This window comes from Oryctolagus cuniculus, chromosome 5 (assembly GCF_051225735.1).
Source record: "Oryctolagus cuniculus isolate XC-2025 breed Fujian yellow rabbit chromosome 5, ASM5122573v1, whole genome shotgun sequence".
In the NCBI taxonomy this organism is placed as follows: Eukaryota; Metazoa; Chordata; class Mammalia; order Lagomorpha; family Leporidae; genus Oryctolagus; species Oryctolagus cuniculus.
The window spans coordinates 126,748,422-126,775,003 of NC_142871.1; the positions used below are offsets into that span (position 1 = coordinate 126,748,422).

General features: G+C 54.8%; 2 protein-coding genes across 23 annotated transcripts in view; both read right to left on the minus strand.

Annotated features, from left to right (window-relative positions):
• Positions 1-9,386, minus strand: part of CUL9 (cullin 9) — a 40,545-nt gene extending 31,159 nt beyond the window's left edge. For 19 of the 22 annotated variants that reach the window (XR_016234589.1, XR_016234594.1, XR_016234591.1 and 16 more), the window contains exons 1-8: positions 8,864-8,987; positions 7,605-8,208; positions 6,196-6,350; positions 5,396-5,896; positions 4,728-4,860; positions 4,401-4,594; positions 3,738-4,143; positions 3,142-3,334 (exon numbers count right to left, since the gene is read on the minus strand). Coding sequence is in view for 9 of the 22 variants with exons in the window: in XM_051854721.3 (XP_051710681.2) it covers positions 3,142-3,334; positions 3,738-4,143; positions 4,401-4,594; positions 4,728-4,860; positions 5,396-5,896; positions 6,196-6,350; positions 7,605-8,208; positions 8,864-8,902 (2,225 nt within the window). In the remaining 13 variants the exon portion in view is untranslated. Of the gene's footprint in view, positions 1-1,177; positions 1,293-3,141; positions 3,335-3,737; positions 4,144-4,400; positions 4,595-4,727; positions 4,861-5,395; positions 5,897-6,195; positions 6,351-7,604; positions 8,209-8,863; positions 8,988-9,262 lie in introns of those variants that run through there. The other 3 variants (XR_016234595.1, XM_017345139.4, XM_089333925.1) reach the window with 2 other exon arrangements.
• Positions 9,387-11,429: 2,043 nt separating this feature from the next.
• Positions 11,430-20,113, minus strand: SRF (serum response factor). Its single transcript, XM_051854730.3, has 7 exons — positions 19,226-20,113; positions 17,344-17,610; positions 15,590-15,851; positions 14,927-15,046; positions 13,428-13,619; positions 12,475-12,551; positions 11,430-12,257 (listed from the first exon to the last, which is right to left on the minus strand). Exons 1-7 carry the CDS (start codon positions 19,739-19,741, stop codon positions 12,162-12,164), a joined length of 1,530 nt encoding a protein of 509 aa, XP_051710690.1. The 5' UTR covers positions 19,742-20,113; the 3' UTR covers positions 11,430-12,161.
• Between the last annotated feature and the right edge of the window lie 6,469 nt (positions 20,114-26,582).

The window sequence follows — 26,582 nt, forward strand, 5'->3', positions numbered from 1 at the left end:
ACAGTGGTTAAAACATTTCTTGGGATGCCTGTATCAGTGTGCATGGGTTCAACTCTCAGCTCCACTCCTGATTCCCAGCTTCCTGGGAGAAAGCATGGGATGGTCCAAGTCCTTGGATCCCTGCCACCCACATGGGAGACTTGGGTAGAGTTTCAGGCTCCTGGTTCAGCCTGGCCCAGCCCCAGTTGTTGTGGGCATTTGGGGAGTCCACCAGCAGATGGATGATCTCTCTCCATCTGTCAGTCTCTTTCTCACCCTTTTTTTTTTTTTAAGTATTTATTTACTTATTTATTTGAAAATCAGAGTTACACAGAGAGAGAAGGAGAGGCAGAGAGAGAGAGAGGTCTTCCATTCCCTGGTTCCACCCCCCAGTTGGCTGCAATGGCTGGAGCTGTGCCGATCCGAAGCCAGGAGCCAGGAGCTTCTTCCGGGTCTCCCACATGGGTGCAGGGGTCCAAGCACTTGGGCCATCTTCCACTGCTTTCCCAGGCCACAGCAGAAAGCTGGATCAGAAGTGGAGCAGCCGGGACTTGAACCAGCCCATATGGGATGCTGGCACTGCAGGCAGTGGCTTTACCCACTATGCCACAAGCGCTGGCCCTTTTCTGCCTTTCAAATAAAATAAAATCAATTAAAATTTTAAGAAATGTGATGTGAAGTCACCTTGTTATTCACTTGAAAAAAACTAAAGTTGGAGATCCGCTTTATACTACTTATACAAACAAATTGCAAAGGGATTTTAAGATGAATGTTAAAAAGCAAAGATCACAGATATTTTTAGAAAATATAGGGAAGTATTTTTATAATCTTTCAATGGGACAGACCTTCTTAATAGGACACAAAAGGGGCCAGTGCTGTGGCATAGCAGGTTAAGCCTCCCCTTGCAGTGCTGGCATCCTCTATGAGCGCTGGTTCAAGTCCCGGCTGCTCCTCTTTCCCACTGCTTATGGCCTGGGAGAGCAGTGGAAGATGGCTCAGTCCTTGGGCCCCTGCACCCATGTGGGAGACCCAGAAGAAGCTCCTGGCTCCTGGCTTCAGATCAGCCCAGCTCCAGCTATTGTGGCCATTTGGGGAGTCAACCAGCGGGTGGAAGAGCTCTGTCTCTGTAACTCTGCCTCTCAATATAAATAAATAAATAAATAAATAAATAAACAAACAAACAAACAAACAAACAAACCTTAGGCCGGCGCCGTGGCTCACTTGGTTAATCTTCCGCCTGCGGCACCGGCATCCCATATGGGCGCTGGTTCTAGTCCTGGCTGCTCCTCTTCCAGTCCAGCTCTCTGCTGTGGCCTGGGAGGGCAGTGGAGGATGGCCCAAGTGCTTGGGCCCCTGCACCGCATGGGAGACCAGGAAGAGGCACCTGGCTCCTGGCTTCAGATCAGCACAGCGCTGGCCATAGTGGCCATGTGGGGAGTGAACCAACGGAAGGAAGACCTGTCTCTCTGTCTCTCTCTCTCACTGTCTATAACTCTACCTGTCAAGTAAAAATAAATAAATAAATAAATAAACCCTAAAAAAATAGAGGACACAAAAGTCTTAGAAGCCATGAAAAAAGCTGAAAAATGTAGCAACCTAAATACCTAAAACTTCAGTTCAACAAAAGACACTGTGAACAAAATTGAAAGACGAGCAACATGAGCTGAAGAAAGGCCCAGAGGAAAAGGTGATGAGAAGGAAAAAGAAGATGCGCGTCCAGAGCCCCTCAGTCACAGTGGGGCCATGAGAGCCAAAGAAAGATTTGGAGGCAGCCTGAGGGGTGGCCTGGGAACCACGGAGGGGAGAACATGGATGAGGGACTTCTGGGAAAGAAGGTAAAAGGCACCGGAAAAGCTGTTTTTACCTGCCTTTTCTCAGAAGCCACATGAAGACTACAGTGGGAACTTGGCATACTTTAAATACATATCTTCTTCTGTAGCCATGATTTATTACAAACTAATTAACAGACATGGTAACATGTATGACTACAGACTGTAGATATGAAGTAAGGATGTTAACGGTGATTGCATAAAGGGCTATCACTTTATTTTTATCTCTAAAACTTCCTGATTTTGTTTAAAGTAAGCAGGAGTTATTTTATAATCATAAAAAATAAAGCTGATATGATTTCTCAAAGGCAAGCAAAATATCTGAAACATAAATAATACAGAATTAATATTTACCCTACAAATCCACAAGGAAAAAGGCATACCCAATTTTAAAAGTAGGCAATGGACTGAAACAGAGTTTTTATAGGAGAAATAGAACAAATGCAGGCAAAAATGCCCAACTTCACTAGAACTAAGAAAGTAGTTACTGACAACTTGAAATTTTTGGATTAGAAATATGGAAATCCTCAGTGTTGGCAGAGGTAAGGGAAAACAGATCCATCAGAACACTGCACTTGCACCTTACCACAGTTCTGTGCAACAATACAAATGAGGAGGCAGCCCACATGGACTAACATGGGAAGACTTCTGAGACATAGTGAGGCAAAACCCAGCTGTCGGGATATGTAGACTGTGATTACTTTTATTAAAATACAAACTCGGAAAATGCTCCATTTCCAAACACACAGTTACAAATGCAAATCCACAGAAGACCTGAAGGATACACCAGTGATGACAGTGCCAAAAGGGGACTTTGGCTTTCCATTCTATAATATTCTTTTAGATTCCTCAGAGCTTTTAAAAACAAGAATGTATTTGCATATTATTTGTGTAATTAAGTAGCAGAAAAGAAAACTGAAAAATAAAAGGAAAGAACGCATGAAGGAAAAAGAAAGAAAAATCTCAAGCTCTAGAGCCAAAAGGATGTTGGACTGAATCTTGGATTTGCCATCTGTACAACTCTCAGCGAGTTACTTGAATTCTCTAGGCTCCATTTTCTCATCCATAAAATGGGATAACAATACTCAGTGCGTGCTCCAATGATGGGCAGACTGATGAGAACGCATGTGAAATCCCAGCACACTGCCTGGCACCACAGGCATACTCTAAGAACATCAGCCATCACAACATCCCGCTCTCCTGCCCGGCTGCCTGGGGCCCACCCCTCCTTTCCCCCAGCCTCTCTGATTCTGGACCTCATAGCTCCTTCCCGCCTACAACCATACTCACTGCAGACAGCTCCACCCCTACCCCCTCCTCTGCACATGCTAACCTCAGCGATCGGTCAGGACGAACCAGGGGGTGGTCTTGCTCAGTGGCCTCCTCCACAGCCTGGGAGAGGGCTGAGAGCCCTGAGAGCTGCAGGTTTGTGTCCAGACTGGATATCTGCACAGTGGCCACGACCGCTACCACATGCTGATCCAGGGAGCTGCGCGGACCAGGCCCCCGCAAGGCTCGAGCCATTTCTGCAATCGGTGGGGAGAAGGCAGTGGCTGAAAGAACTGTGGCACCTCCAAGCTGCAAGTCTTTAAAGGTCAAGCCCAGTCATGCCACCAACATTTAAATACATTATCCATTACTGTGGCTTGCATCTGGAACCTTTCCAATTCTGAGTGAAGGAGCTCATCGGAGAAGATGGAGTTACCCTGGAAAACGGACCCTCCTTTTCCAGAGATACCAAAGAAAAGGAGTGAAGGCTAAGAGACACAATCAAGGTCAGAGGGCAGACAGACCATGGTTCAAAGGCATTTTTCCCTGTAAAAGTGACCTGACTCCACGGCTTTCCCCCTACCCTATGTACTCCGGCTACTGAGCCCACCCAGGACTTGTTCCAACATCTTCGCCCTCCCTTCTCAGAACCCGACTCACCACTGGCCTCCTCCTTCACCTCGGGCGGCAGAACCATGCCCTCGGTCACCAGAAGCTGGTTAAACAGCTGGGAATCACTCTGTGCCTCGGGGGGTCCAGCCTTTGCCTGGGAAGGCTCTGCCTCTGCCTTAGGGAGCGCAGCCTTTGCTTGGGGGGGCTTGGCCTCTTCCTGGGAGACGCTGGCCTCCAGCTTGGGCTCCTCTTCTGGATCTGGGGTACAGGAGTGACTCCGTGAAGACGAGGAGCTGCTCAGTTCATCAGGTAGGAGCCCATACTTGGTGTAGATTTGGGAGTTGAGCAAGTCACTGAGGGTGTTGCCCTCAAACCGATGACTGAGGATGCGCAGCAGACCCTCAGCCATCTCTATAGGCACAGAGATGTCACCCAGGGCCTTTTCACCCAGAGTCTGCCGACAGAAGGGGGATGCATTTCAGGGACAAGCAGTGATGGGAAGGGTGGCCACCCGCTGAGTGCCCCCACCTTCTACACCCGACACCCTCACAGGTTTGCCTCTCTCCCCAACAGAGCCCTCATACTCTCCAAGCTCTAGCTCCAGCCTCCCCTCAGGGTGATCCCACAGTCAGAACTCCCTTTAGAGAGTCCCACCTCTAGCTCACAACTACACCCTCCCCGCCACCAAATGTAGCCTCGGGACTGTAATACCTTCTCCAGTTTCTCCTGAATATTCTGGAAAATTGGCTGCTGCTCGCTTAAGTCCAACTTCTTGATGAAGAAGAGCAGCTCCCACCACTCAGCCTGGGTCAGGTACCCCAACTCCTCACTCTGCTGGGGCTCAGGCTGGAGGTACGGCAGGGAGTAGAGCCCATCCACAGGCTTCCAGTCCCAGGCAGGAAAGGCTGAGGCCACAGGCACAGGAGTAGGAACACAGTTGACTTACGAACCTCTGGGGCAGCTCCTGCTCACAAGTGGCTTCAGCCCAGCCATTCCTCCTCTGTGCAGACAAATGCTATCCTTGTCCCTTAGGCTCACCTGTGTCCAAGAGGGTGGCTCCTGTCCCCTTCTCCACAGCTGAGGCTGAATCCCCAGTGGCTTCCTCAGGGCCCAGGATCTCCAGCATGTGCCAGTGCACCCAGTAGGTGCGGCCTGTTGACTGCCAGAAGACCTGGCATGAGGGAGGAAGAGAGGAAAGAATACGGAGGGCTCAGTGCTCTGAGCCCCGGACTATGAAGTCTCGAGAGGACATGCCCAGGCCCAGATCTGGGGCACACTCTCAGATAAACACCTCACTAGGCTTGGAAAAATCTCCACAGAGCAAAAGGCTCCCATGCCTTCTGACACACAGGCCCTGCCTCTTTGCCTAACCTTCAGGCCTTCGCTCCTACCCTTCTCCACTGGTGGGGGGGTAGGAGCCTCCATTCCCAACCTTCTCCACTGGCAGGGGGGTGGGGGGCCTCGGTTCCCACCCTTATCCACTGGCGAGGGGGGCATCTCCATACATCAGTCTGCTCCTGGGGTAGCCTCTCCAGGACCTCACCCTCCAAGGGCACCCTCTCAACTCCTGACCCTCTTTTACCACTCCAATTCCCCTCGGGTTTTTCCCGAGTGGCCTTCTAGAGCCTCTTTCATGGAAGCTCCGGCTGTGCCCCACCCAGAACAGACCTCCAGCAGTGTCCCACCCACAAGCGTCACACACCCACCTGCACAGGGGGCACGCCATTGTTGCTCTGCCGGAACTCGCCCTTGTCGCCGGCACTGATCTCCTCATAGTCATCCAGCATCCGCACACGCATCCCCGGCTGCAGCATCTGCTGTACGTACTCACCATAGCCACTGCGGCTAGAGAATTCAGAGCGCTGGCGGAAGGCCTGCTCTTGCCTTCTGGGGGTGGTGACGATGGTGGGGAGTAACAGGGGAGGCCCTGAAATGCAGGGCTGAAAAATGGACCGCGTCGGCCGGGGTGGCAACGTGCCCTGTTCACTGAGGTTCCGGGCCCAGCCCATGCTCCGCACCAGCTCTGAAATGAGGCTGCCCACAGCCATACTGAATTCCAGCTCCCGCTGTCCCCGGCTTTTCTGCCTCATAGGGCACAGGGAGCTTTGGTCTGCGGCTCCTGGGTCTGGACTACTGTTCAGCTGGTCCAGCAGGGAGGTGACACAAAGGTAGCGTTTCACCAGCGAGAAGAGCAGCTTCCCTGGGATCTGCAGGACACAATCCTTGGCATAGGTTCACTTCCCCCTGGCTTCAGCCTCTCCCACTTCCCCTCCTCTAGAGAAATAGGCCTGCAGTCCTCAAACTTCTATTTGTGTGAGAAACATATAAACCACAGATTCCTGGGTTCTAATTTCAAAAATTCTGAATAGAGTAGTCAGGGACGGGGCATGGACCTTCATTTTAACTAGCTCTCCGGGGCTCTGGGGCTGATGCCCAGGCCTGGACCAGCTTTTCAGAAATAACGTCTTAGGCTTTGTGCTCAGCACCCCTACAGCCAGCAGAGTACCTGAGGCAGGTGAATGCCCTCGAAGGCCATGCAGTGCTCTTCAGAGGACGTGGTCTCTGCAAACAGCTCCAGCAAAGTGTAGCGGCTGTCAAAATCCATGTGCTGCTCGATGCCATCTTGCTGGCTCAGTGACAGAAGGACGTGAGCCCGGCTCCCTGTAACCCACAACCAATCTGCACCTTCTCCATCCCAAACCCTTTCTCCCTGCCTTGCCTAGACTTTTTATCCCCCTCCCTAGAGGCTTTCCAACTTCTCTGTGAGGAGACCCACAGCAAGGGATACATTTTACATGTAGCTCTGCATAAACAAATGCATCTAGAACTGAAACATATTTCAGGCTACAAAACTTACCAAGTCCTGTACACTGATATTTTGTTGTTTTTTTTTTTTTTTTAAGAAAAAAAATGTTGGTTGTAACCCATCAAATGGGTTTCACAACCAACTAATCAATCGCAACTCACAGTTTTAAAAATGTACATCCTGAGCCAGCTTTGTGGCACGGCGGGTAAAGCTGCCACCTACAAGGCCAGAATCCCACAAGTGTGCCAGTTTATGACCTGGCTGCCTCACTTCAGATCCAGCTCCCTGTTAATCACCTGGGAAAAGCAGCAGAAGATGGCCCAGGTGTTTAGGGCCTTGTCACACACATAGAAAATCTGGACGAAGATCCTGGCTCCTGGCTTCAGCCTGGCCCAGAGCTGGCCATTGCAGCCATCTGGGGTGTGAACCGGCAGATGGAGTATCTCTCTTTCTCTTTCTCTAACTCTTGACTTTCAAAATAAATAATTTTTTAAAAAAATGAAAATCTACCCCATTCTTTTCTCTGCGATTGCACTAAGAATGAACACATGAGGAGCCAGTGATGTGGCGTAGCAGGTTAAGCTGCCTCCTGCAGTGCCAGGATCCCATATGGGCATCAGTTCAAGTCCCAGCTGCTCCACTTCTGATCCAGCTCCCTGGGAAAGGTGCCTGGGAAAGCCGTGGAAGATGACCCAAGTCCTTGGGCCCCTGCACCCGTGTGGGAGACCCAGAAGAAGCTCCTGGCTTTGGACTGTCCCATCTCTAGCCATCACGGCCATTAGGGGAGTGAACCAGAGGATGGAAGATCTTTCTCTCTGCCTCTGCCTCTTCCTCTTTGTAACTCTACCTTTTAAGTAAATAAATTAATCTTGAAATAAATTTTAAAAAATAACATGGATTGAGAAATTTAAAAAAAATGGATCCATGAACCAGGTATTAATGATTTTATCCTGTTTAAGTACCTGAAATGATACACTGTTAATGTACTACTTTTCCTTTGCACTGAATTGGTATTAACCAAGAGCTACGTGTTCTTACAGAGTTGGGAAACCACTGTTCTTTCTGTTCCTATGCCACGTGGCCCCATTCTTTCCAACACTGTCTCTTACCGGCATCGTGGGCTGCCAGAGCCTGCAGCATCTTGCCCGCGCTCCGCCGGATCTGAGGCTCGGGGTTGCACAACATGTGCATGAGCAGGTCCAGGGCTCCCGTCTCCCTGAAGACCTTGGTGAGGGGCCCGATGCTGGCATAGGCACTGAGCACGTGGATGGTGTGCAGCACGGCAGCTGGCAGGTTTGAGGTCCCGCCTTCTGCCAGCTGCCTGGCAGCCCTGCGTACCAGCGCCCTCACGTCAGCCTCCATCTCTCCCATTGCCACTTCGTCCAGGCCTCCTGGATCTCGGGGAAAGCTTCCTGAACCCCCTGCTGGTTCGTTCTGGGGTCCCTTGGCTCGTGCCTGCTCACCTAACAGCCTGGGACAGCTGGCGTAGACCTCAGGAGCTGACAGCCACATGAGGATGTGCTCCGCCTTGCCTTCCTCCACACCCACTCTGCCCACCTCCCCACGCCTGAGGACATTCCAGCGGATCAGGTATTCAGGGTGCCCATCATGCCCGGGCCGCTGTCGAATGAGTTCTTCGGGATACGCCTGCAGCCGGGGCCCCAAGGGCACCATGAGGTCCTCAGCACATCGTTCCCCCACCATCGTGACCTCCTAGGATACAACAGGAGAAAGATAATGCCGTGTGGGACTAGGGAAGACCACAGAGAGGGAGGCAGACTCCTGGAACACGGGGTGGGCTGTGACAGACAGGCTTTACGAAGGAATTCAGGGGCCAGGAAGATGACAAACAGGATGGGATACATGTGAGCATCTGAACACACTGAGATCTCAAAGAGAAGGAGAATGCAGGTAAGTAACAATACCCAGAGCGGAAGTCGAGCAGGACGGTCTGCACAGCAGAGCCTGGTAGCTGAGGAGCACAGATCTAGCTTGGAAGGGTGACGTGGGTGAACAGGAAGGACAGTGGGGCCGGAGCCAGGATGTGCAGAAACACGGGACCAGGTGGGGGCAAGCACGCAGCGCACACGCCAGGGAACATGCGGATAAAGAGGTGGGCCACAGCAGACTTGGAAAACACGGATGAAAAGGGACTGGGATGGAGGGGCAGATGACCAGATGGGGAAAACGGTGACAGCCTTGTAAAAAGGGGAGAGGCCCAGGAACTGGGTAAAATTACAGAAGAAAAAGACTAGGTCCCACCTCTACCTACGCTTTATGTATGGTAACGATCTAGGGTCATGGGGCTGAAGGCAGGGGGTGAGGCGCTACAGTACAGACTCCAGTCCTAACGTGACTCTCAACTTACTAAGTGAGGGGGAGGAGAAACGAAGGATGTGGACCTCATGGGGGCAGGGGCCCCCTCCGCTGAGAGGTAACCAGGGATGTGGCAACAGGCACGTGACTAGCGAAGGCGAAGTCAAATGATTCTATAGGCCTATAGGGGGGCGGGGAAGGGGGTCTAGACCTGGAGCCCAAGCCTGCAGACCAGCTAGGCAGTGCAGGAGGCCGGTACGGACCCGACCGGACCAGGGAAAGGGTCTGGAGGGCAGGTGAGGATGGGGAGGTGCGGCCCGAGGAGGCTGACAGGACCCAGCGAATCTCAGAGGGCAAAGCCCAGTTCCTTTCCTCAGCTCCACGGAGAGTGGCTAAGGGACCGGGGAGGGATCGGGAGAGGGACCGCGTCCGCGCAGAACTCTCCTCTCACCTCCCACCGCCCGGCTCGGCCCTCGCTGGGACCCAGCAGCCAGTCCCGCCGCGCTGGCCCCGCCTCCTCAGCCGCTCCCTTCCGGGTCACGCCGCGAGCGCACGCGCGGCCGGGCAGCTACGGGTCCCCCGGCGGCCCACGCCCAGCGCGGCGGAACGGCGCGCGAGCGGAGCATGCGTGCTGGCCGCGGGCGGCTGCGTGGAAAGCGTGGGCACAGCCCGGGGATCGGGTCTCCTCGTTCTCTCTGCAGATAGCTGTCAAGTGTCCCTGATGTCTTTCCTGACCCTCCATCTCCCATCGCAGATTCCACTCTGAAACCTGAGCGACCCGCCCTCCAGCCCCAAGACTGTAGTGGGGCGCGGGTCCCCGAGTTTCCCAGCCCCTTCAGGCATGCTTTAGGTTAGTTGTTGACACTTTTCCTATTCGTTATAATCGCTCCGCTAACCTAAGCACGTAGCAAAGCCAAGCGTGGGAAGAAAGCCCTCCAGCCCCTCAAAGTGTTCCTTGCATTCAATCACAACAGCCCAAGGCACCCAGTAGCAGTAATGTGTTGGGGTTTGCTTCCCTACCCTCCCTCCCTCCATATTTAGAAAAACAGCCAAAGACCCCACAGTCTGTGCACAAAAATGATACATTTATTGAAAGAGTATTTTTTTTAATACAAAAGAAAGCTCTGTACATAGGACTGTGACCACGTCCACTATTCCTGGGTCAGCATCCCAGGGGAAGTAGAAACCACTGACATACACACCCCACGTACACACACACACACACACATCCACTCAGGCACGCACACACACATACCCCAGAGCCACCGAGGAAGGGACACACCAAGGGTCGTTGCACGTATAAATGCCACCTCATCCCGACACACGCATGTTCTCCCAAGGCCACGCTCACACGACACACATTATAAGCACTTTGCCTGGTTCACTCACTGGGTCTGTCTTTTGTGGGAAGGAGAGGAAGAATTCATTCATGGCCTCTCCTCCCCGGGGCGGGGGAGTGGGGAGTGAGTGAGTGGCGGTGGAGTGAAACAAGAGCAGAGCAAAGGGGCTGGGCAGTTACAGACCTGAGTCCCAAGCTCCCCCAGCTCTCTGGCCCCTGATTTGCCATGCCCCGGCCAAGAAAGCCACCCATTAGCCCCAGCTATCTCCAGGAGAAAGCCCAGAGAGGTGACTTCCATCTTGGCACCCCAAATTAGGGCAAGACAGCAATGGGGGTTTAGGGGTTTAGGGGGCTCTCCGACACATTGGCAAATCATCCCCTTGACAACGAGGCTGTGCGCAAAATCTTCCCCCAGCCCTTCACCCAATCACAGAAGCAGGCTTGTTCCTACTGAAGGCAGTCCTGGGGCTCCAGAACAGCACCCCAGCTGCTGCCCTGTCTGAAAAAAGCTTCCTTTCGGATACAGGTGGTGAAGGTAGGCTCTGACACAGGGTAAAGGACCCTCCCCCTATGCTGGCCCACCCTTAAGGTCCACCCCAAAGGGGGCAGAGGGGGGTGGGGCATGGCCCCTGTACAAATTACATAAATACTGAGGTTACACTTAGAAAAATAAAGTCATTTTCTTCAAGGCTTTTTTTTTTTTGTCTTAATTTAAAAAAGTTACAGTAGCTGCTCACTCCCTGGGAGAGCTGCCGGTTCCTGGCTCCCCTATCGCTGCTCTCAGCCCCAGAGCTGCTCCCACTTCTCCTGACCCCCATTCCTGCCTCTCACCCCCTCCCAGACCCCACCCTGCTCACTGCAACTTGGGCCCCAGGCAGCTGCAGGCCTGGGGGAGCACAAGGCTGCAATGCCCATGCGTGTGGCACAAATGAAGTCAGTTGCCTCTGCCTGACGCCCTCCCACCCACACCCCCACATTTGGTCTCCCTCTTCCCTCTCCCTAGCAACAGCCCTCAAGGGCAAAAAGAGGCCCAGAGCTGTGGGTGACCCTCCCCACCCCGTTGGGGCATGGCCTGAAGGCCCCTCCCCGGCTTTCTCCTGGAAACAACCCAGGGCCGGGCAGTCCCAGCATCTCCCCCCCAACACTGGCAGACCCCAAGCTCATGGGGTGGCTCTGTCCCCAGGGGCCCAGCCAGTTCTGGGGAGCCCCAGGGCTCCCCAGGGAAGGGGAGTTTGGGCAAGGAGGGGGGACGAGAAAAACGCCATAAAAAAAAGTTAAATATTTTAAAAATATATATTTATAGATTTGTTTTCACTTCGTCTCCTCAAATAAAAAGTTCAAAATCAACTTTAAGTAAAGCAGCTGGAGGAGAGGGGAGGAGCCCTGGAGATCCACGGGCAGCGGCCAGGTAGGGCAGGTGGCCCCAGGATCCTGCCCTGTGCGTGGGCCCAGCTACTCAGGATCCCAAGGGGCAGAGGGCCGCACGCGGGAAGGAAGATGCCCCCCACCCCGTCTCCCCAGCTGGCTCCCTGAGGGGCGGCAGCAGGGTTTCACCCAGCCTGTGGCAGACACGGCGCTGACCTGGGGTCAGCAGAGAGGCTGGAGAGAGGGCCCCGACTGTGCCCTCCGGGGAAGACACGGTGCCCAGTCCCACAGAAGGCCTGCGAGCAGGGAGTGGGGCCCCGTCCCGTCGGGGAAGCTAATACTCATGGCAAACACCGAGCCAAGCTGGCGAGGGAGAAACCGCCGAGGGAGGACAGCTCCACCGTCCTGTCCCCAGACACGGGAGGCGGCGCCGGAGGAGGAGTGGGTGAGGGGGGACGGGGCGGGGGGGAGGGCAGGCAGGCCCATTTCTTTGGCTGGAGCGAGAGGGCGTAGTCCTGTGGCTGCCCGCGCCTCCTCCCCGCCTCCCTCCCGCGGCCCGTCAACGTGTGTGTAAAGAAAACGTGAAAAGGCAACAATAAATAAGTGGTGCCGTCCCTCGGCCAGCTGTCCAGGGCGGCAGGGCGGATCATTCACTCTTGGTGCTGTGGGTGGCGTCCAGGTTGACCACCTGTAGCTCGGTGAGGTTGCTGCTGCTCCCGGCCTGCTGCCCTATCACAGCCATCTGGAGGGAACAGGGGTGTGAGGCCGGGGGGCAGGGCCCCGACCAGCCAGCGCAGGCTTCTTTCTCCCTGCTTAGCCTGACCAGACAGAAACAAATGGGGTCCCAGCCCAAGGGTTCTGGCTTTGCCTAGGTGCTAACCACCCGCCTCCCCGCTGCCCCCTCCCCCCAGGGGACATGAAATAGTTGTCTGGGATAGAAGAGAGGCGCCCCCGCCTACCTGGTGAAGCTGAACTGCAGAGACAGGGATCTGCACTGTCCCAGAGGGTGCTGTCAGGAACACCTGGGGCACACCACCTGCATGGGACAACCACAGGGGACATTCAGACTGCGTGCTCACAAGGAATCTCCAGATACTGGAGGAGTCACGACAGGTGCTGAGCCTGAGACTGAGCTGCCCGGGGTGAGTGACCCAGTGCGTCCCAGGGTATGTATGGCTGTGAGTGTCCCAGTGGACAGACAAGGATGGGACAATGTGTGTGTGTGTGTGTGTGCATGCGCACCTGTGTGTCTATGGCTTGCACAGAACACTCGTGAGCACCTGAGTGTATGTATATGTGTGTGTGTATGTGTATGGCTTGCACAGGACACATGTGAGAACCCAAATGTGTGTGTGTGTGAGTATGTGTGGTTTGCAGGACATGCATGAGTACTCGAGTGTGCATGTGTGTGGTTTGCATCCATGAGCATCCAAGTGTGCATGTGTCTGTGTGGTTTGCACAAGACACACGTGAGCACCCTAGTATGTGTGTGTGTGTCCATGTGTGTGTGGTTTGCACAGGACATGCGTGAGCACCAAATGTGTGTGTGCATGCACATGTGTGATTTGCATAGGACATGTGTGAGCACCTGAGTGTGTGTGTGTGTGAGCATGTGTGTGTGTGGTTTGCACAGGACACATGTGAGCACCCGAGTGTGCATGTATGTGTGTACATGAGTGTGTGTGTGGTTTGCACAGGATATACGTGAGCACCCGTGTGTGTGTGTAGTTTGCACAGGACATGCGTGAGCACCCGAGTTAGCATGGTTTACACAGGACATGTGTGAGCATCCGAGTGTGCACGTCTGTGTGTGTGAGTGGGTGCATCTCAGTGGCAGGGAGGGGAAGAAGGGGGTGGTGTGGAGTATAAGGGAGGAAATGATCCTCCTGCCTCACCCTGCGCCTCTACTCACCTTGCTCTTGGACCTGGCTGTGGGACACCTGCATGGTGGATGGTGCCTGGGAGAAGGCATTGAGCACGGTGAGGCTGCCGTCAGCCAGGCCCGAGGTGGGGGCGTACATCACTGCGTGGGGGCTAGGATACATCATGTGGCCGCCCACGGTTGTGGGGACAGACGGTGTCATGATGGTGGCGGGCAACGTCACTGGCAAACACAGACACACGTCAGGGCCCGCTCCTCGACTGACTGCCCCCAGCCCACCCCAGGGATTCCAGGCCTCCAGAGTCCTCCTGCCTGCTCCCAGACCGCTCCTTTTCTCCATTCCATCAACTAAGAAAAGCCAATTCTTTCTTGAATGCAACAGCGCCAGCCTTTAATTGTATCCTCCTGCATCACATTATTTGCCTATCTGCTGGATTCTCTAAGACCTGAGGTCTTAGGAAAAACACAGATTACAATGACCGGGGCAAGCATCTGACACAGCAGTTAGTACGCTGCTTGAGATGCCTACATCCCATAGCTGAGCGCCTGGGTTTGAGTTCCAGCTCCGCTTCCAACCCAGTTTCCTGCCAGTGCATATCCTGGGCGGTAGCAGATAATAACTCAAGTACTTGGGTCTCTGCCACCCACATGGGAGACCTGGGTCTTGACAAAGCCCCGGCTATTGTGGGCATTTGGAAGCTGAACCTGCAGACAGCAGATCTCTCTGTGTCTCAGTTTTCCTATCTCTCTACCTTTCAACTAAAAAATGGAAATAAACTTTTAAAAAGTTTTTGAAAAGAAACGTTTACAACAGCAACAAAGAGTATTCTTATGACCAAGCTACTGTCAGGAAGTATGGGGCGTCTTAGGGAACTCTGTGGATCCATTTTTTATTGGTTCTCTTCCTCTTCCCTCTTCCTAAAAGTGCAGCTCACAAATTTTAAAGCAGCACGTCTCAAGTGCTAACGGGCATCCAGTTACCTGGGAGTCTTGTTAAAATGCGGATTCTGAGTCAGTAGCCTTGGGGTGAAGCTTAAGATTCTGCCTGTCCAAGAAGTGCCCCGGCAGTGGTGGTACTCAGGGTCCACAGAGCACTCTTTGTGCAACAAAGTTGTAAACAACAAGAACTTAATAACCTGGAGAGTGTCTCCGTTTCTGAAGCGACTAGACACCAGAGGGGGATTTCATGGCTGCTCAAACCCCTCGGCCCCTCCTACAGGCAGACACCTGCTGCCCAAGTCCTTCCTTGCGATTAAACAAATGTTGTGTCTTTAGACAAGTAACTTCTCCTTTCTAGGCCACCAGGCCCTCATCTGAATGAGGAGGAGGAGGCAGCTTCAACCGTCTCTAATTTCCTCCTGCAATCCACAGCCCCAGCCATCCTCACCTGACTTTCCCCACAACACTCGGGCTCAAAGCCTCAGTTTCAGCTGCTAAGGCATTCGCTGACAGGATACTGCTGGGCAGCTACTGCTACGCCTCACAGGGGGCAGGCAGGGCGGGGAGGGTGATGGGGTTGTGAGCTATACCTGTCCCGCTGGAGGAGGTCTGCGTGAGGTCTGTGCTGCTGTCGCGAGAGGGAGACGCTTGCTGTGGGGCCTGGTGCACCTGAATGGCCTGCACTGGGACCTGCTGGGCCACTGCCCCACCTACGAGACACAGAATCTTACTTGTGTGCTCTGTCCCACCCAGTCGCCACCTGCACCAAGTACCCCCAAACACCCCAGTCCTAGGATCTGGCACACTAGTCCCCGATTCCCATTGCTTTCTTTCCCAGGAGTCCAAGAGGAATCTCCTCTCCAGGGGCTCCATGCTATGCTCTTGCCCTACCCTACTCCTCCCACCCCTGGCCTTGCCTTTACCTTCTTTGGTTGGTATTGACCCATTAAGGACATGGCCTGCCCTACAGTCACAGTAGGCAAGCGGGGGAATGTCTACCATCCCCCTGGCAGTGGATGACCAGGGCTGGGCTAGCCTGATGAGGCCAGAGTGTACTCAGCTGATGGGACAGCAGGGGTCGCGGTGGGCAGGAGCATAGCTGCAACAGGTCACAGAGGCTTCTCTTGGACTCGGGCCCCCTGTTCATCCTTTTTTCTGATACAGGAAAAGAGGTTCTCCCGGTGCCAGCCCTGAACCTGCTCTTAGCATGCTCCATTTACCCCAGGGAGGACAAATCTCTCTCTGTGACTCACCAGGCATGAGGGTGAAGCTAGTGGGCAGCTGCATAAGGCCCCCAGAGGAGACAGGGCCGCTGCCCGTGCTCTTCAGCACAGTCCCGTTGGCACTGCTGACAGCACTGGGGCTGACGCTAGCAGACACTGGTGCCAGGTAGTTGGTGATGGGGAAGGAGGGGCCGCTGCTGACTTGCATGGTGGTAGAGGTGCTGGGTGCTGTTTGGATGGTGGAGGTGGTGCCCGGCAGGTTGGTGACCGTGAACACCGGCTTCAGTGTGTCCTATACCCAGAGTAAAGATGGAGCCGTGAGCCTCTGCCAGACCCCGCCCCTGCAGAAGTTCTGCATGGACTGAGAGCCCAGACTGAAACCAAAAGTGCTTGGGTTCAATCCCCGCTCCACCATCTCCCTGCTGCTTAGGGAGTTTCCTAACTCTAAAAGGAAGGTAATACCTACCCCATAGGTTGCTGTGGAGATTAAACTAGTTAACATACCTAGTGCACACACGGAACAGTCCCTGGCACATAACGAGACCAAAATAAGTACCTGTTGTTCTCATGATCGTAATTCTCTGAGCTCTCTGCCCGGATGGAGTGGTTCTCACACTGGCTGAGCGGCCAGGACACTCAGCATCCATTCCCACCCAGCTCCGGCACTGACCATCTGTGTGGTCCTGAGACCACTGCTTTCTTTTTATAAGCCTGTTTTCCTCTTGTATAAACATGAGGGGGCCTGGACAACTCTGCACTCTTTAAAAGGGTTCCTCCAGCTCTGATTTGCCAGGCATGTGACATGGGGACTGAGAATTCTGGGGGAGACCTTGGGGGCTTAGCCAAACACTCATGATTTAAACTACCAATGGAACTTACCCAGCAAAATTTCCTGAATTGCTGAGCCCTACTGCTTGACTGGTTTGAAAATGATTACGGGCGTGATATAGACGAAGAGAGGTGGGGAGCCCAGGATGTCCACTCCCCCCTCAGGAAGGCTTTGTTCTTAGAAGGGGAAGGAAGAAGACATGAGCCGAGAACCAAGCCACCAAGCCCACATGAGAACTGAGTCAATCAGGGGGCTCAAAAGCTGGGGGTGGGTCAGCGCGGGATGTTTGCGAAGCAGCTGGGCTCAAAGCCTCTGATTGGCCGAGGCGTTGCTAAGGCAAACACTGCCGCTTCCTCCCATTAGTCAGTTAGTTAAGGGCCACCCAGAAGGAGGAGCTCCCCAGACAGCAAGGGAGGAAGCCCCGCCCCCTCTCCTTACCGGGAAAAGGAAGGGGGAGGCGTAACCAGGGCCGGCACCCCCAGCAGCAAGCAAATGCACTCCCTGACTGCCCTGGCCGAATCCTGAAGGGACTAGCAAGGTAGTCCCCCAGCCTAGTCAGCCAGCCGGCCGGCTTCCCAGGACCCTGGGACCCGGAGGGCTCCCTTCCTACTCCCTAGCGACCCAGCCTGCCAGGAGGGCTGGGCTAAACTACACCCCCGCCCCCAGCGGGGAGACAGCTGGCGGGAGGAATGCAAAGGCCCTGCCAGGCAGGCGGGCTGAGGGCGGGAGGCCGGCGTGGAGCCCGAGCCGGCCTTATATGGGCACGGAGGCCGCCCGCTTATCTAGGGGGCCGGCCTCCTGTCAGGAAAGCGAGGATGGACACCTGTCTCCTAGAACGAGGGGTACTAACCCATTCCTCTGCACAGCGGTGGGCCCCTGTGCGCTAGTCCTGGACTGGGGAGGGAGTGGGACCCCCTTACCCTTCCTTCCCCTCGCACAGGCGATCCAAACACACCTTGGTCTCCCCACTGCTGTCAGACTCCGACACCTGGTAGGTGAGATCTGTCTCTTCAAAGCCAGTGGCACTCATTCTCTGGTCCGTGGTGGGATCTGAGCGGGGTGGCGAGTCTGGCGAGTTGAGGCAGGTCTGAATCAGCGCCTTGCCGGTCTCACTGGTGATCATGGGCTGCAGTTTGCGGGTGGCAAAGGTATACACATGGCCTGTCTCACTGGCCACCAGCAACAGCACCTGTGTCCCTGTCAGCGTGGACAGCTCATAAGCCTGGGGGATGGGGAGGGAGATGGGCAGGTCAGCAAAACTGTTGATTTCTACCTTCCTTGGGAAGTAGGAGAGGGGAAAACTACTCAGTGAGCGCAACTTCCCACTCCCATAACGACCTTTTGTTTGAGTGACTGGCAGTGTGTGTGTGGGGGGGTCCTATCATGATATCTGAAAGTGAGCTTGAAGCAGCAAGAGGACTCAGGTCCTCTTCCTTTGAGGAGCAGCCCCAGTGACCCACAGACACCCCCAGCAAACAGTCACATCTCGCCAGTGATGGAATATATAACCTCAGGGGACACGGCAGGGGGTAGGGGGAGAGGCAGTCAGCCTCCCCCCAACACTGCCTGGTGCCTGGAGCTTCACAGACCCCCCACCCCTTCCCCACAGTCACAGGGAGCAGGAGAGACCCCTACCAGACTGGACTGCACACCTGACATCCGTGATAAGCACTCACCTAAGACTGCCCATAGCTCTGCCCAGGAACCACAGAGGCCTTAACCTGTTGCCATGCCCTAACTTCTCTTTCTACCCAAGCATACTGTGCTACTCTTTTCTTTGACTTGGGAAGGAAGAAGGATGGGAGGGAGGGAGGCAGGGGGGTTTCCCTTCATGAACCACCTCCCCACAGCCTCCCCACTGATGATCAAGTGACAAGGGACACCAATATGAGAGTATGTAAGGTGATGGCAGGTGGGAGCTGTATTAGCAACAAATACCTTGCCATGAGCCCAGGAAAGGGACCCCCAGGGATGCTATCAACCATCCCAACAAAGTTGCACAACCCACCTTAGGAGCAGTTTGGATTTCCATATGGGACAGACAAAAACACCAGTCACTGTTCCCAAGGTTCTAGTGTTTTTTTTTTTTTCTTTCCCAGTTCCTCTGCTTCTATCCATTCCCATATCTTTCACAACCCCCCCAAAATGACGCCTTTCCTCACCACTTTTCACTGGGTAACTGGCAAATTTCTAGGTCCCTGTGCAAACCTCTCAGATTCCCCCCCCCCCAAAACTCCACGCACAGATTCTCCTGAAGGCTGGGAACCCCACTGGTCCCCCAGGACAGGCAGGTCTGCGGCCAGTCCTGCCTGTGGATGCAGTGCAAGGCACAGGGCAGCGGGCAGCCAGCCTCCGGCCTCGCTCCCCTACCTGGTCCCTCCGCTCGCCTGTCGTCCCGGCTAGCACCATTCCAGTGGTGCCCACCGCCGTCCCACGCAGGCTCCAGCCTGCTCACCTCCATACCTGCTCTTCTGCTCCCCGCTTTCCTGGCGCCCTCCATGGAACCCCAGGGTGCACCGGACCCGTACAGGCTCCCGCGCCTCATCACCCAACACGCGGGCCGCCGCTCCTCGGCCCCTTCACTCGGCCAGGGCCTCTTCCTCTCTCGCGCCGGTCACTCCCACCTCGGCGCCCTTTCCCTCAATTCCGGACGTCGGCGCATCTCCCCTCTCCCCACTTTTCCCCGACAGCCCCTCCCCTCGCGCCCTCCCCTCCCACACACCTCCTGCAGACTCGCCGCCTCTCACCTCCGCCTCGGCGCTGCCTCCCTGAGGGCTCCCCCTGCGCGTCCCCACCCCTCGGGGCTCCCCGCGGCCGGCAGCCTGCCGGCTCCGTACCTTCTTCATGATGCCCGTCTTCCTCTTGCTGAAGGTCGTGTAGCGCCGCAGCTTGTTGTCGATGAACTCCATCTTGATCTTCACGCGGCCCCGGGTCTTCTTGCCGGGCTTGGCCCCGCTCACCGCGCCGCTCACGGGTCCGTAGCCCCCGGCGGCGGCCGCCGACGCTTCGGGCCCACCGACCACCATCTCCATCTCGCTCAGGCTCCGCTTCAGGCCGCGCCGCTCCGCGCCCAGCTCCTCCTCCTCGCCCGACTCCGAGTCGCCCTCGCTGCCGCTGTAGAGGGCCCCCGCGGTGGGCGCCGGGGTCGTCGCCGCCGCCGCTGCAGCCTCCCGCTCCAGGCGGCCCGACCCGAGCCCCGCGCCGTTCCCGGGGACCCGGCCCCCGTTAGCCCCGCGAGTCCCGCCGCCGCCGCCTCCTCCGCCCGGCCGCCCCGTCGCGGTCCGGTTCAGGCTGCCCCCCAGGGCCGAGCCCCGGCCCAGAGCCGCCGCGGCCCCAGCTTGGCTCGGTAACATGGCGCTCAATGCAGGAGGGCGGACGGACAGTCAACGAGGGATCGGAGCCGCCGCCGCCGCCGCCATCGGCTTCCCGGCGAAACCCGGCACTCCTGCTGCTGCTGCTGCTGGTGCCGCTATCCCTGCCGCGGCCGCCGCTGCGAACCCGGGGCCCCTGCACGCCCGGGCCGACCTGGGCCCTCACTTTCCTGCCCCTGTGGCCCGGGTTGCCCCAGGCCGCGCGCAGCGCCCCCTGTCCGTATGCTAGGGCGGCGCGCTCAGCGGCCGTCAGCGTCCCCCGGGGGGCAGGGGCTGCTGGCCGCGGCCGAGACGGCGGGTGGAGGGGGCCGGGACCACGCGCTGGCGGCGGAGGGATCCCCCGACCCTTCCCCCCATATAAAGAGATACAATGTTTCCTTTTATGGCGAGGCCGCTCCTTATATGGTGAGCCCCAGCGCCCCCGCCCTATTGGTCCGCGGTTCCGGCACCTCCGCTCCCCATTGGCCCGCAGGAGGCGCTTATTTGCATAGACATACCGAACTCGCTGCTGTCATCCCGCGTCAGACCGCGATTCCGAAAGGGGAGGAGCCGACGCCTCTTAAAGGAACAGGACGCGAGGCAAGACTCCGCCCCCTAACCCCCCAACCGGAGAATGGTGGAGAATTGGGAGGGACCTGCGGAGGGGCTGCCTGGCAGAGGACCGGAGCGCCGCGGAGAGGGAGCTGAAAGCAAACTTGAGGGAGCCCCCGAGTGGACTGGGGGGTTTGCTGTAAATGAAGAAATCACAGTCCAGATTGCAACGACAGAGACGGGAGCGTTTCCTCACGCCTTCGTGAGGGAGGAAAAGTCACTGGCCGAGCAGCGGGGGCTTGGATCCGAGGTGTTTTGGACATCGCGTCCAGCCGCTCCGGGTTCCAGCCCAGCCCCCAACCCCCTTCCCTTTCCCTCGCATTTCAAGGGGACAGCGCTTTCCCACCAGGCCGGCCCCCGGTCCTCATTCATCATCCTCTGCACTTAGGGGGTCTTTGGTAGACGTACTTACATCTGGAGAAGGCGGGGGAGACGGACAGCCGGCCTCCTCGTCCCCGATGGGGGCAGGGAGGAGAGATGGAGAGCGGTGAAGACTTCCAGCTGCACGCTGGGCTGGGGGAGGGGATGGCCCACGGCGCGGGCGGCGCGGGCGGCGCGGGAGAAAGCGTGGGGGGCAGAAAGTTTAAGCCAAGCACGCTCTTGCTTGAGTTCAAGCAAGTCGGCTCGGGGAGCCCAAGGAGGTAGGGGATTGAAAAGGTGAAGAGATGGGGTGGTATGAGGCCCAAGCTAAGGGTCTGAGTCCGGGTCCTTGCCTCAATGCAGTGAAATCAGGTTGGACTTCGCTGTTACAGAAGTTAGTCCAATCTGCAATCTGCCTCTTGCTAGCCCTGTGAAACAAGGGATGTCGATCTCTCCAAACTCCATACTCCTCAGACCACGAGATTCTTAACACAGGTTCCATGAGAAAAAGACCCAAGAGCAGAGGAAGTGGTCAGGGAAGAGTTAAGAGCAACCTGGGGTAAGTCACCTCTTCCCAGGCATAAACATCCTGGTGACTCCTGCCTTAAAAATCCTTTGTGAAAATTCAATAAAAACAGTTGTGAGCCATCAGGGGTAGTGGTAGTGACATTAGTGTACTGCAACCAGCATTTAAAATAAAAAAAAAAAAAATTGGGGCAGATATGTGGCATATTGGTTCAGTCACCCCCTGGGAGCCTCACAGCCCGTACCAGTGCCTGGTTGAGTCCTAGCTACTGGTACACTTCCCAGCTTCCTGCTAACGCACACCCTGGCGGACAGCAAGTGATGACTCAGGTCCTTGGGTTCCTGCCATATACAAGGGAGACCCAGATGGGAGTTCAGGACTCCTGGCTTTTGGGGAGTGAACCAGCAGACCCAAGACCTCCCTCTCTCTCCTTCTGTCCCTCTTCCTTTCAAATAAAATGAAAATCATCCCGGTCTCCTCACTCCGGTAGCAGGGGCCCAAGTATGTGGGCCATCTTCCCCTGCCTTCCCAGGCACATTAGCAGGGAGCTGGATCAGAAGCAAAGCAGCAGGGACTCCAAGCAGCACTCCAATATGAGCTGTCAGCATCTCAAGCAGGAACTTAACCCACTGGAACCCAACGCTGTCCCTTCCCACCTGCTTTTTTTTTTTTTTAATTTTATTTTTTGACAGGCAGAGTGGACAGTGAGAGAGAGAGACAGAGAGAAAGGTCTTCCTTTGCCGTTGGTTCACCCTCCAATGGCCGCCGCGGCCAGCGCGCTGCGGCCGGCGCACCGCGCTGATCCAATGGCAGGAGCCAGGAGCCAGGTGCTTTTCCTGGTCTCCCATGGGGTGCAGGGCCCAAGCACTTGGGCCATCCTCCACTGCACTCCCTGGCCACAGCAGAGAGCTGGCCTGGAAGAGGGGCAACCGGGACAGAATCCGGCGCCCCAACCGGGACTAGAACCTGGTGTGCCGGCGCCGCTAGGCGGAGGATTAGCCTAGTGAGCCGCGGCGCCGGCTCCCACCTGCTTTTTTAAATACACGCATTTAATACTGGCTTCTCCATCAAACTCCTAAATATGGGGATTAAGAGCCCTTCTCCTCCCCACTTCCCAATCAGTTTTTTAAAAGTTATTTTTCATTTTATTTAAGACAGAAGCAGACAAAATCTTTCACGTGCTGGTTCACTCTCCTAATGTCTGCCACAGCTGAGGCCGGGCCAGGTCAAAGCCAGGAGCCTACAACTCGGTCTGGGTCTCCCACGTGGGTGGCACGAACTGAGTACTTGAGCCATCACCTGTTGTCTCCCAGCGTGCACATCACCAGGAAGCTGGAGGTAGCAGCAGAACCAGGACTCTGATACACAGGCATCCCAGGAGGCATCTTTGCACCAAACACCAGCTCCACAACTTAAAGAGGGTTTCTTTTCCCCCTCTTTTCCTAATTTACACAACAGGTAGTTAAAACATATGGAATGTATTAGCTCAAGAGGAAAAACAGGTCAAATAAATAAATAGATTCCAGCAGGGTTTCAGGAGCTATGAACGGTGCTGGGGGCTCTACTTCGTCTGAGCAGCACCATCACAGCCCTGGGGTCTCATTCCTGCCCTAGTTTACACACACAGGGCCCCCGGCTCTCAGCAGGGGTACCCCAGAGGACCACCGCTCTCCCCCACATCCACAAGGAGGGGGTCTGGGAAGAGGCAGCTCCCAGCTTCCCCTCAAATAGGCTGCCGTGTCTCCAGCTTCAGTCAAGCCCTGGGCGTCTGCAGTTCCTCTGCCTGCCTGGGATGGCTTCATCCTCACAGCACTTTGCCTACACGGGGAGGCAGGGAGAGACTTAAACCCACTCCATGTTGGAGTACTGCAGGCCTAGAGGCCTTAGAGTGTTGATGAGAACAGGGAAAAAAAAAAAAAAAAAAAAAAAAAAAAAAAAAAAAAAACCTGGCTCACAGAGGTGTTGTGCGTGGACCTTTAGATACGTAAAAATCAGATGTTGTTCCAGGAAAGCTCTTCCTCCATCCAGCTTCTCTACTTCCATGAGTGGTCCCAGTGTTTAGAGAACAGTCACCCCTCCTCCTTTCCGTCATCATTCGCCTTCCTGTGTTGCGAAGCACAGCCGTCCCCCGGTTTCTGTGCGGAACTGGCTCCACAACAGCTTCCCCCACCCCCAAAGACACCAAAATCCAGGAATGCTCAAGGGTCTTATACAAAACAGAGCAGTATTCGCATGTAGCCTGTGCACAGTCCTCCTGTATACTTCGAATTATCTCAAGGTTTTGTTTTTTTGTTTTGTGTTTTTTTTTTTTTTTGGACAGGCGGAGTTAGACAGTGAGAGACAGAGACAGAGACAAAGGTCTTCCTTTTTCCGTTGGTTCACCTCCCAAGTGGCTGCTACAGCCGGCGCGCTACTCCGATCTGAAGCCAGGAGCCAGGTGCTTCCTCCTGGTCTCCCATGAGGGTACAGGGCCCAAAGACTTGGGCCATCCTCCATTGTACTCCCTGGCCACAGCAGAGAGCTGGACTGGAAGAGGAGCAACCGGGACAGAACCGGCACCCCAACCGGGACTAGAACCTGGGGTGCCGGCGCTGCAGGCGGAGGATTAGCCTAGTGAGCCGCGGCGCCAGCCTCAAGATTGCTTTTTAAGACCTACTGCAGGGCCGGCGCCGCGGCTCACTAGGCTAATCCTCCGCCTTGCAGCGCTGGCACACTGGGTTCTAGTCCAGGTCGGGGCACCGTATTCTGCCCGGTTGCCCCTCTTCCAGGCCAGTTCTCTGCTGTGGCCAGGGAGTGCAGTGGAGGATGGCCCAAGTGCTTGGGCCATGCACCCCATGGGAGACCAGGAGAAGCACCTGGCTCCTGGCTTCAGATCAGCATGGTGCACCGGCCAGCGGCAGCCATTGGAGGGTGAACCAACAGCAAAGGAAGACCTTTCTCTCTGTCTCTCTCTCACTGTCCACTCTGCCTGTCAAAAAGAGAGAGACCTATTGCAATGTCAAGGCTATGTGAATAGTTCTAATACTCTATTGTTTAGAAAACAATGATAAAGTCTTAAGTGTTCAATACAGGTATACTATGTTTCCCATGTGTATTCAATTTGCCATTGGTTAAATCCACAGATGCAGAATCCACAGATATGGTGAGATGCCTGCAAACAGGAGGATGTGCACAGGTTATCTGCAAACACTACTGTTCTTTTATGTAAGAGACTTGAGCACCCGTGGACTTTGGTGTCCATGAGGGGACTGTCCTAAAACCAGTAACTCGTGGATGCAGAGGGACAAACCATACATCCACATATTTGCCATGTGGCTCTGCAGTGCCTCCTATTGGTGTTAATGCTGGGTCTTGCCATGTGACTGCTTTGACCAATAAAATGTTAATGGACTTGTGGACTTGTGTGTGTGTGTGTGTGTGTATTTGAAATATATAGTGAAATACACATAACTTGAAAGGCAGAGAGAAACAGACAGAAAATGCCCACAGCAGCCAGGGTTGGGCCAGGCTGAAGGAAGCCAGGAGCTCAGAACTCAGCCTGGGTCACCCATCCACCTGAGCCATTACCTGTTGCCCCAGGGTGTGCATTACAGGAGGCTGGCACTGGGAGCAGAGATCCAGGCACGGGGGTGTCCTGAGCAACATCTTCAGTACTGCACTAAGCACCTGCCCCAAACTTGTGGTTTTAAACACGCTTGGGTGAGCATTTGACCTCGCGAGGAAGATGCCGCATCCCATATTGGAGTGCCGCAGCTTCAATAGCTAGCTCCAGCTTCCTACTAACGCAGACCCTGGGAGACAGCTGGGGTGGCTCAAGTAACTGTTTTTTTTTTTTTTTTTTTTTTTTTTTTTTTTTTTTACAGATAAAGTTAGTGAGAGAAAGAGACAAAGGTCTTTCTTCTGCTGGTTCACCCCCCAAATGGCCGCCATGGCTGGTGCACTGCGCTGATCCAAAGCCAGGAACCAGGTGCCTCCTCCCGGTCTCCCATGTGGGTGCAGGGGCCCAAGTACTTGGGCCATCCTCCACTGCCTTCCCTGGCCACAGCAGAGAGCTGGATTGGAAGAGGAGCAACTGGGACTAGAACCCAGAGCCCATATGGGATGTTGGCACGGCAGGCGGAGGATTAACCAAGTGAGCCACAGTGTCGGCCCCAAGTAACTGGGTTCTTACAACTCACATGAGAGACTTGGATTAAATTCCTAGCTTCTGGCCCGGCCTGGCCCTGCCCCAGCTATTGCAGGCATCTGGAGAATGAACTAACAGATGAGAGATCTCTGTCTCTCAAAAAAATAAACATTCTTAATTGATTTTTTTAGAATGTGCTCATATGGTTTGGCGGGACCACTTGTGCTTCTGCCACTACAGAACAACACGGTCTGGGTGTCCACACACCAGACCCACAGCCTGAAGCCAAGCCCAGCTGAACTCAGCTTAAGTCTAGCCAAGATCAGCCAAACCTTGCTGAACCTGAAGATCCCTGAGCAAAATGTTTGTTGTAAGGGATTGCATGCCATCCCAACATGCAATAGCTAAGTAATATGTAACCCAAGACCACCATTGCCCCTTATGCATGGGGGACTTGTTCTAGGGCATTCTGTGTATTCCTGAAACTGTGAAAAGCACCAAGCTCCAGCCTCATATATACTAAGCTTTTTCCAAAATACATACACCTATGATAAAGTTTAATTTATAAATTAGCCAAAGTAAGAGACCACCACCAACATGACAAAATATAACAATTATAACAGACTGCAATAAAAGTAATTTAAAACATGAACTGTTTATTTCTGGAATTTCCGACTTAATGTTTTTGAACCATGGCTGGCCATCAGTAATTGAAACCTTGGGCAGTGGAGCTGTGGGTAAGGGCGGTGAGCGGGGTGGGGGAGGGACCACTGGAACCACGGAGATCAAGTTAGATGATGCATACTAAGAGCTTAGCAACATGCTTACAACAGAGCTAGTCTGCAGAAGCTATTAGCTGTTAGCTTCATTACTGAGAAGTTTGGGGAGGAACAGGCAGAACACTGCTGAACTCACTTCTTGTGGTCTAGGTGAGGAACAGGCTGGAATCAAATCATTTGAAGCCTAAAGGGCCTGCAGCCATGAGGCATGAAGCCACCACCACTGTTCTACCTCCTTCAGCTCCCTGCTAGGGTCTTCTTAAATGTTTATGTATTTGTTTATGTGAAAGAAAGAGAGAGAGAGAGAGAGCAAGGTCCCATCTGCTAGTTCACTTCCCCAATGCCCACAGCGGCCTCGGGTTGGGGAACACAGCCAGGAGCAGGGAGTTCAGCCCAGGTCTCCCACACGGGTGGCAGGGACCCAACTACTTGAGCCATCAT

What these genes read in the sequence shown, in the direction of transcription:
- SRF (XM_051854730.3), bottom strand. Translation starts at nt 19,741, where the DNA reads ATGTTACCGAGCCAAGCTGGGGCCGCGGCGGCTCTGGGCCGGGGCTCG. An exon ending in AGACGGGCATCATGAAGAAG is followed by an intron (nt 17,611 to 19,225) that starts GTACGGAGCCGG and finishes CCCATCCCCCAG; the next exon opens with GCTTATGAGCTGTCCACGCT. An exon ending in CAGCCAGGTCCAAGAGCAAG is followed by an intron (nt 12,552 to 13,427) that starts GTGAGTAGAGGC and finishes TGTCCCATGCAG; the next exon opens with GTGGTGTGCCCCAGGTGTTC.